The 9,806-nt window shown below is 52.7% G+C and overlaps 1 protein-coding gene across 1 annotated transcript in view; it reads left to right on the top strand.

Annotated features, from left to right (window-relative positions):
- Positions 1-6,547: 6,547 nt before the first annotated feature.
- Positions 6,548-9,806, top strand: part of Otop1 (otopetrin 1) — a 30,046-nt gene continuing 26,787 nt past the window's right edge. The window contains exon 1 of the mRNA XM_020178364.2: positions 6,548-7,228. Within this exon, the coding sequence (XP_020033953.2) occupies positions 6,862-7,228 (367 nt within the window). The 5' untranslated portion in view covers positions 6,548-6,861. The remainder of the gene's footprint in view (positions 7,229-9,806) is intronic.

The raw sequence follows: 9,806 nt of genomic DNA, 5'->3' as shown, positions 1-9,806 counted from the left end.
GGCATGCACCATCACACCTGGCTTACAAATCCTCACTTTGATTGTAGTCATTACACCTTGAGGTCTATAGTTCCTATCAGCAGGTAAATGCATTGTAACATCTCCTGCTTCCAAGCAAACTCACATGAAGTCCGGCTCCCTCATGTTTCTCCCACTATTACCCATCTCTTTGTTTCCCTCTATTCCAAAACTCCACCAAAGTGTTCACTATGCTTACAATCCCCAGATATACTCCTCTTATTAAAAGAAATTGCACTGTGGTGTGTGGATGCAAATCAGTGCAGTATACATAATGTTCAAAGGGGAGCTTTGTCCCTCCCCAGCCCACACCCTCCAGTGACAGGAGTGAGGAACAGACCCCAGAGTTCTGCGTGTGATGAAGCAAAAGTCCTCTTTCTCTCGCTTCCCAGCAGCACATCCCCACCACCTCTATTGAGGGCATCAGGACTCTTCTTAAAGTGCCCTTCATCCCTGCCAACAGCAGTCACCACAGAGAGACTCCTGGGTCATCTCCCATCTCCTGGACTGTCCCCCACTCGAGCCTGTGTGTTCTGGTTACCTATTGCTGCATAACGAACCGCACCCAAACTTAAGTGGCTAAAACAATGGCCACCATTTACTCTTCTCAGTAATGTGAAATTTGAGCAGTGCTTGGCAGGAACAATTTGTTTCCGCTTCACATGGGTGCATCTCACCCGTGGCTGGGCGATCAAGCTGGTCCACTTGAAGTGGGTGAGCCATGCTAGCTGTGGATTTCTCTCCCCGTGGTCCTCTCCACAGAGCAGCTTGAGTTTCCTTTTACAGAGAACCTGGGATCCAGGAGTGGCATTCATAGTAGGGTTTTGTCATACCACGCTACATGAACAGCAGTCTTGACAGTAGAAATGTATTCTCTTACAGTGTTGTAGGTGAGAAGTCTGGGATGGGTCTTAATGGGCTAAAATCAGGACGTTGGTGGGATACATTCCTTTCTGGGTGTACTAGGGGAGAATCCATTTCTTGCTTTCAAGATGATAGTCCCTGGAGGACTGACATTGCTATTTCCCAGCAGGCTATTGGCTGAGGGCCATTCTCAGCTTCTAGAGGCCACCTGCATCTCTTGTCACCTAGCCCCCTTCCTCCACTGTCAAGGTCAGTGACAACACTGGGAGACTTTCTTCTGCTTTGAATTTCCTGCTTCTTTTTTTTATATTCATATGTGCATACAATGTTTGGGTCATTTCTCCCCTCTCCTGCTTCTTCTGTCATCAGACAGCTCTGACCCCCTCTTCTGTTTCTGCCTTCCACCTGTGTGCTTACACTGGAACCCCCTGATAACCCAAGACAGTCTTCCAACTGGAGGGTCCTGAATCCCATCCGCAGTGTTCCTTTTGCTGTGTAATACAACATACTCATGGTGTCAGGAAATGGAGCATGGACATCTTTGGAGGCCATTATTCTGTCCACCATCACAGCTCTACAACTCAGGTCCTATGCCCCAACAAAGCCAGCGGCACCTGGAGAGAATATGGCAAATTATGGTGCTAGATGAAAACTGGCAGGAACCAACAAGAGAATCAAAACACAGAGCCTCCGGATTTCAGAGTGAGTCCATAACCCCTTCTGCAGATAATTATTTCCCTTTTGAGAAACTATGTCTCACCTTTGTGAGAAGTAAGCAATCGCAGGACCCAAGTTTCCATCATGAATTGAGTTATGTGACCCTCCCAACCATAATGCTGGCTATGCACAGTAGTGATGTTCTGGTAGGAATGGCATGTGAGACGTTGAACTTGAACAGGTTTGGAAACCTCAATTTGTACATGGAGGTAGCTAGCCCCAACCCCATCAAGCCTGATCCTGCTGTGTGGCCTCCTTCCTTAATCCACACCTGTGAGCTCATGATGGGAGAAGAAGGTCAGGCCGAGTTTACAGGTGCTTCTGCATGAAAGGATGGGGCCAACCCAAAGTGCTCAATGGCAGCATTACAGCCCCACCCAGTGGTGGCTCTGAAGGACAATGGTGAAGGCAAATTCTCCCAGCGAGCAGAACGTGGAGTGGTGCAGTTGGGGGTCCATTTTGTCTGGAGTAAGAGATGTCCAGAGTAGAAATTTACGCTGACCATGCTTGGTTGCCAGAAGGTCAATCATTTGATTCAATGATTAGTGACTTGGAAAGAAGAATTGAAAGATGGATGACCAGGAGGCATTGGGAAGGACTGTGGATGATCTCTCTGGATAGACAGAGTAGGGAGTGAATGCTCACCAACACGCCTCCCCTGCAGAGGTGAGCAAAATGGCACATCTGTCCAGTTTCTTTCCCCAATCTCTCCAGTGCATGCTCGATGGGCCCAGGTACAAGACACACACACTATTTCTGACGAAAGGGTTTTATTTCCTAGTAAGAGAAAGTGACCATGAAATCAACTCAGAGCCCATGTCTAGTGTTTCCCCAAAGGTCTGTGTAGAAAAAATGAAGACATCAGTGAAAAGTAGAAATATGAGGAAAGTCTCTCAAGTAGTTACTTGTATTCTGTCAGTACTTGTTTCCTAGGTTTGACACGTGTGCCCAGGTGGGTGAGATGTCAGAAGAGCTTGAGGAGAGGAGAGCAGGAACGTTCCTTATTAGCTTTGAAGCCCTCCTACATCCTATGCTATTTCAAAAGGAGGAATGACATTGTGTTGGAGTGGACACCATGGTGTAAGCTGTGAATGCTTCCAAGAAGGCTTGGCATGACATCTGTCACACTGTTGATGGGTTTTCCTCAGAGACCCAGTGCCCTCACCCTTCAAGGACTTGTTTGAACTTGTGATCTGGTTCAGGTTAGGAAACTGGGTGAGTTTGTGTTTGTTTATTTAAAAAAAAAAACAAACCTAGGGCCTCAGACATGCTAGGCAAGCACTCTACACCCCAAACCCTGGGTGAGAATTTTTGACTATCTCTTGTAATGATTCAAGTTGAATCATTACCAAACTTAGAGATTTCCCAATTACAGAGATCAAATATTGTTTTTGTTAACATTTTAAAAAATATTTATTTAATTATATAATTAATACACTTGTTATATACAAAAGTTGTATATATTTAAACTATTCTGTAAGGCTGGGGATGAGACTCAAGTAAGTGGTAGAGCGCTTGCCTAGCAAATGTGAGGCCTTGAGTTCGAACCCCAGTACTGCTAAAATACCCTGTGGAATGGCTAAATTGAGCTAATTAACATATACACTACTTGACATTCTTATCAACGAGAACACTTAAAATCTACTCTCAGAAGAGAGAAAGAAAGAAGGAAAGAGAGAGAGAGTATGTGTTGGTCTGTGTGAAGGGACTATGAGGAGGCAGGAGAGGAAAAGAGGACGACAGAGTGAGTAATACTGAAACGCAACGCATCTGTGTACGAAGACAGTGTAACACAATGCACTGAGAGCAGCTGAATAGTAGGGGGGCAGGGCGAGAGAGAAAGAGGAAGTAACCGAGGTGCTTAATCTGATCAAAGCACGATACGTACATGTCTGAAATGCTAAGGGGAACCTCTTAACATATGAAGGATGGGAAGGCAAAACAGGTCCTATCCAGGGGTGGACACCTGTGGGACAGGAGAGGGTGAATGGGGAGGAAAAAGGAGGGGAAGATGGTGGATGCATTTTGTATATGTGCATGAAAATTCAACAGTGAAACCTGCTGAAATTGTTCTAAGAAGAGGGGGTAGGGGATGAAGGAGAAGGATGGAGGGGTGAATCTAATTACCATACACCATAAGCACATATGTAAATGTCACAATGAATCCCCCTGTACACCTACTATATCCAATGAAAACAAATCCACTCTGTGCAGTTTTCAAGAATACAACCCATGGTATTAGCTAGGCTTGTGTTCTGTGGCAGCTCGCTTTGATTTACTCCTCTGTATGTTCTGACCAACACTTGGTGTCTAGAAACTTACATTTCATTCCTCATTAAGAATTGAGGTAGCCCAGACTCAGGCATCTCCCTAATTCTCAGACAGGAATGGAACGGGGTTTATCTGCATGACAGCTACATCCCAAACTTGCATGACTGTATCCAACAGAAGCTTTTTCCTCACTTGAGGAAGGTCCAACTTAGCAGGGGTCTCCGTCCCTTTTCCCCAGAGAACTCAGGGCTCTGCTGTCTTCACATGGCTGCAAAGTGGCCCTGGGTGTTGGTGTTCAGACACTGCTCTGTGTGTGTGTGTGTGTGTGTGTGTGTAGAGACATGAAGATCACACAGGAAGGTTTTCATGGTCCTGGCCTGGGAGTGCTCAAATCACTTTTGTTCATAGGCCACTGACCAGAACTCTGTCAACTGGCCCAACCTAGAGGGGCCATCTCATCCTTCCAGGTAGCTAGGATTACAGGCATGAGCCTCCAGCGCCCAGTAGCGTGGTTATTTTTAAAAGCTTTATTTCGTAGATGAAGACACTGAGGTCCAGAGAGGTTTGGTAACTTGTTCAGGATCACATAATGTAAGTGATAGAGTCCAATTCAAACCCTGCAGCCTGACTTCAGAACTTCCCACTTTACCCACTACTTGATAAGGCCTTTCCTACAAATCCATGCTCAATTGAGCTGACTTTTGGAAAAGACATAATGGACAGGAGTGTGCTTTGTAAAACTGTAAGGTGAAATAAAAGCAGTTTGACTTTTGGGTCCTAGGACATTCCTGAGGCTCCTGCCAGGCACTAGGTTCTCCCTCTCCCATGTCTTCATGGTACTTGGCACAATCTGGGTCCCATTGTGTTGTCCCTGACCTGGCACAGTAGCTGGTGCTGGGTATCACTGTTCTGTGTGCTAGAGACACAGCAGTGGACAAGACAAAGTCCTTCTCACAGAGTGTTTGCTACAGGGACAGCCAACCAGGTAACAGGTGTCTGCACACTGCAAGAAGTGAGTCCTAAGCAAGAAAATAGGCCAGGTAAGGGGCTAGAATGTGGTGGGGAAGATGCCTCACAAGCCAGTCCCACACCTCCCTAACGCCATGAGGAGATCCAGGCCTCATTTGCACCCTCAGTCATTCATGCACTTATTTGTTAACTCACTGCTTACTTACCAGTGTCCACTCTGGCTGGGCTCTGGGGACACAGCTGAGGAGAACATGCTAAGACCAGGACTTCTTGTCTCTGAGTACAGCCTGCGCTTCAGTCATTCCAGGCCACACGATGGCTTCCTGGAATGCCTTCCCCACTCCTGCCCCGTTCTACCTGGCTAGCTACTCCTGGCATAAAGACTGCAGGTGCTGCCTCCTTTGAAACCTCTCAGCCTTCCTAGCAGGGGGGCTCTCCCCAGCCCTCCTCTCCTGGCAGTCTCCTCTGCCTCCTGCTCTGGCTATGAGCTCCTGGAAGGGGAGTGCTGGCTCAGAATGGCACTCTCCAGCTTCCAGCCCTACTCAGGAAGTAATTGTCATCTGCCTGTGTCTCAGCTGGGCTGTCAGCTCCCAGGGCAGCATCGCCCAGTCCCCACTGCCTAGAACAGAGCCTCCATGTGGCTCAGCGTGGATAAACATGTATGGATCAAATGAATGAAGGAATGAGTTGAAAGAATGAAGGCAAGGCAAGGCACTGACGCCTGGTGCCCAGCCCCGCCCTTAGCAGGACCCGCTGGTGCAAGGTGCTGTGCCCAGTGTAAAGGGGGAAAAATGAAGAATTTCAAGAAAGCTACAGAAAAGCGTTAAACCAGGGAAGACTGTGCAGTGCTCAAGGGACTGGCCCCAGAGGCCGCCCCGCCCTCTCTGAGGCTCCTGTGCCTGGACTCACTCCCAATTCCCCTCTCTCTCCTCCTCTCGGTCACGTGTGTCCTCAGAATGGTCTTCTGCAGAAACCTGCCGACCTTCTCTTAGCCCCACCAAAGTGGAGCCCCTTGGGGGACAGAGTTCGTCTTTGGGAGGGGTTTATGGCAGGTGGGCACCAGGTTTTGAACAGGGCGACGGGTGGGCTGGGGGTCGGGAAGTGCTCCAAGCCGGCCACTCCAGGGCCACCCCAGGGCCACCACACCCAGCCCCATTCCTGCCAGAGTAGAGTCAGCTCCTTGCTCCGTTGGTACAGGGCGAGGTATGACCTCTCCTTGGGAAGTGGCTCAGGTCTTAGTCCTCATCTGCGCGTCTGGCCCACAACAACACAGGCACACCAGTGGGACAAACTGAGAGACCCTCCCCGTATTGTAGGGACCCGCGCACCCCACCCGTAGCCAGACACACTGCAAAACAGAGGTCAGACAGAAACTCAGGGACAAAGATAAACAGATGGACTGACGCACGCTCACCCGCACCTCTGGCGTCCCCCATGCAGACCCTTGGGGACAGTCCCGGACAGCGCAAGCGGCAGCTGAGCGCTGGACTTCCGGCTCGGCGGCAGCCACGCCCCCCACCCCTGGAGCTGGCACCCGCGACCCCCTGAGTTCCCTCCCACGCCACCCTCCGGGGCATCCCCGGAGCCGGCGGGCGGCACCTCGCGGTCGAGTTTCCGGGGCGCGCCGGGGAGGTAGGGAGGGGGGTGGGTCGACTGGCGTCGGCGCAGGGGTGGGGTGCGGGCTGCGGCGGGCCGGGGTGCAGGAGGACGCGCGGAGCGAGGTCAGCGGCGGCCGGGATCGCGGGCTTGGGATCCACACTGGGCGCCGGGCTTCAGAGAGCGGAGTGGGCAGTGGGCGTCGGGGGGCGCTGGACGCCAGGCCTCGGGTGGGAGGTCAATGGACGGCTGTGGGGACCTGCTCTAGGGCCCGGGGCAGAAGGGGGCAGGCAGGCATCGGAGCGGGCAGCAGGCAGGCAGCGCTGGTGACAGAGGGCGTCGGGCAAGGTCAGCAGCCAGGAGCAACAGGCGGGGCCCGGCCGCAGCCGCAGCCGCTTGGGGACCAGACTCCGCCGTCTCTCCAAGATGCCCGAGGGCCCAGGCGCGTCCCGATCAGCCTCGAGCGCCTCGGACGGGGCGTCGTGGTCGGGGTCCGCGGGGTCCCCGCAGTGCCCCGGCCCTCGGCGCGGCGCCGCGCGCGCCAGCGTCCCGCAGAAGCTGGCCGAAGTGCTGAGCAGCCAGTACGGGCTGAATGTGTTCGTAGCGGGGCTGCTATTCCTGCTGGCCTGGGCCGTGCACGCCTCGGGCGTGGGCAAGCGGGACCTGCTGTGCCTCCTCACCGCGCTCATGCTGCTGCAGCTGCTCTGGATGCTGTGGTACGTGGGCCGCAGCTACGCCCAACGTCGCCTCATCCGGCCCAAGGACACCCACGCCGGCGCGCGCTGGCTCCGCGGTGAGTGCGGCCCCCACTTCTTCCCTAAAGCCTTCTCTGCCTCTGAACGCCTGGACCTCCCCTCCTGCCTCCCTGCCCTCCTTAAGCCGGGGTGCTCTCTGCCTCACATCGTTGGAGCCACACTTACTCAAATCTGCTCACAGCCTCGCCCGCTTAAAGCTCTGGTACTACTGACCCCACTGTGGAGGCCAGGTTCCCTGTCCCGGTGGTAATAGAGGCTACTAAGATCTGGGTCTCAGAATGGCCTCTTTTCTTTAAAGCCCTCATCCTGGCCTTCTCAAAGATTCACTGCCCATCACAGGATTATATGTCTTTGCCTATTCTGTTCCCTTCTCTGGAATGCTTTTCCACCCTCTCCACTGCCTTCTGCTTTCCAAGCCTGGGCTCAGGCTCCCCATCCTCCCTAGAGAGCTTTTCGACGACCCCCTCCCCCTTTGTGGTTCTGACCACGCCCCTCACCCCTGGCTATGGCCTGGGTGAGCACGGTTAACTCTTGTTCACGAATCTGCCCCTCTACCCACTGGGGAAGCTCTGCCCTGCTTCTGTCTCACTCCTAGGGCCACCTGGCGGCCTGGCGTGTAGATGAGGTGGGACCGAGTGAAGGAAGTAGTGGGCTAGGAGCCCTTGCTATGTACTTAGGGCACACGGTCAAGATGGAGGTCCTGCCCCCTGGAGCAGCTGCCAGTCGTGAAGACAGATGTAAAGTAGGTCAAAGGGAGCAGACTGGTGCAGGGCAAAGGGAGAGGGATGCAGTCCAGGTCAAAGGCAGCGGATGGATGCCGGGCAAAGGTGGCCTCCTCTCCGTTCTCCTGTTAGGCAGGGATTTAGATCTGGGAAGACTGAGTCTCCACTCCCCTTGCATGCCTGACCTCTGGCAAATTGCTTGTCCACCCCCCTCCCCCACCTCACCCTAGTCTCAGTGTCTGCACAGCAGGGATCCCACGCGGATGGGACAGAGGCCAACCACAGAGTGGGAGCCCGGCACAATCAGCTGTCCTTCCCACTGCCAGTAAAAGGTCTGGCCCCAGTGCCACCGCGGCCCACGTGCCTGGCAGGAGCTGTGCCTCACACCCATGGGCCACCATGGCACCCTCTGGAGCTCTTTTGGTCCTTTTCAGTTTCTGCCTTGAATTGTGACTATTAGCGCCTGTGCCTTCTTCTTCTTGCCTTTGGGAAAATTGGACACCACTCCCAAAGCCCCAAATTCCTGTTCTGAAAATGGTGTTTTAGGGAGGCTTATGGTTTTATGGTTCTATGAGTGGCAGTGAGTCCAGCCCCATGTAAAACAAACAAAGGCCAGGTGCGGTGGCTCAAGCTTATAATCCCCGCTACTCAGGAGGTAGAGATTTGGAGGGTTTAGTTTCCAGGCCATTGAGACCCCCATCTCAACAAATAAGCCAAGCATGCAATTGTGTGCCTGTGATCCCAGCTAGGCTGGAGTCTGTAGGTAGGAGGGTCACCGTCTGAGGCTGGCCCCTGGCAAAAGTTCAAGACCCTTCCTGAAAAATAACTAAAGCAAAAAAAAAAAAAAGGATTGGGAGCGGAGCTCAAGTGGTAGAGTGCCTGCCTACCAAGCAGGAGGGCCTGAGTTCAAAATCCCATACCACCCCCAAATCCCGCCCCCCCAAAAAAACCCCCCAAAAGCGAAAACAACAACAAAAACCAAACAAGACATACAATGTCACTTTAGGACCTTTATGCACAGTTTTTCTTCCTGTGTGGAAGCATCTCTCTCCTTCACCCCTTCCTCATCCCTCCTGGCCCTTTCCTTCCTCCCTTCTCTCCCCCCTCCTTTTTCCTCCCTCCCTTCCTCCTTCTCTTCCTCCTTCCTCTCTCCCTTTCTCTTCCGATTCGCTTCTGTTCTCCTGGCCTCATCCTTCGGGCTGACTTGGACCACTGGGGTCTTAGTCAATAGGTGAATGTTGGGCCATTTCTGAAGACTAGGAAGCCAGGGGAAGAAATGAGGTGAGAACACAAGGCAAGTCCTAGTGGTCACGTTCAGTTTCATTCACCAGGTAGAGAGGAGATACTGAGGCAAGATGGAGCAAACACCGTCAGCATGTGTCACTTTTGGCTGTCTGACCCTCAGTAAGTCGCTCCATAGCCACCATTCAGCCGGTGGGAATGGTGTCGACCGAGGATGGCTTGACTTGAGCTCCTCACTCTGCCACATTCACCTTTCTGGGTCCCAGGTCCCTCGGGAGTGAGATAAGAATGGTGGCTGCCTCTCAGGGAGGAACTGGGGGGTGTTGAGAGGGGCACTACCAAATCCTGGCGGTGCCCCTGGACAGCTGTGGCTCATCTAAGAAGCAACAGGCAGCTACGAACATCGGAGACCATGGTGCCAAAGAGCGCCTTCCGCCCCAGCAAGGACTGAGGTTCCCTGGACTCCTAGCTGGAAAGACAGGTTTGGTGCAGGGACTAAGCCCTGCCACAGGTTGGTGCTGAGGCTCCTAAGGCTGATGCTCCAAGAAAGCCACCTTGTGCCACTCCAGGCACTGAGGTTTTCCAGAGAAAGCCTCACGGTGGTGTGGGCTGTGGGAATCCTTTTGAGCAGGAAGTGTTCTGTCCAGCCTCT

Source organism: Castor canadensis, chromosome 9 (assembly GCF_047511655.1).
Source record: "Castor canadensis chromosome 9, mCasCan1.hap1v2, whole genome shotgun sequence".
Lineage (NCBI taxonomy): Eukaryota > Metazoa > Chordata > Mammalia > Rodentia > Castoridae > Castor > Castor canadensis.
The sequence above is the reverse complement of the archived record's forward strand: the minus strand, read 5'-3'. Positions and strand labels throughout refer to the sequence as shown.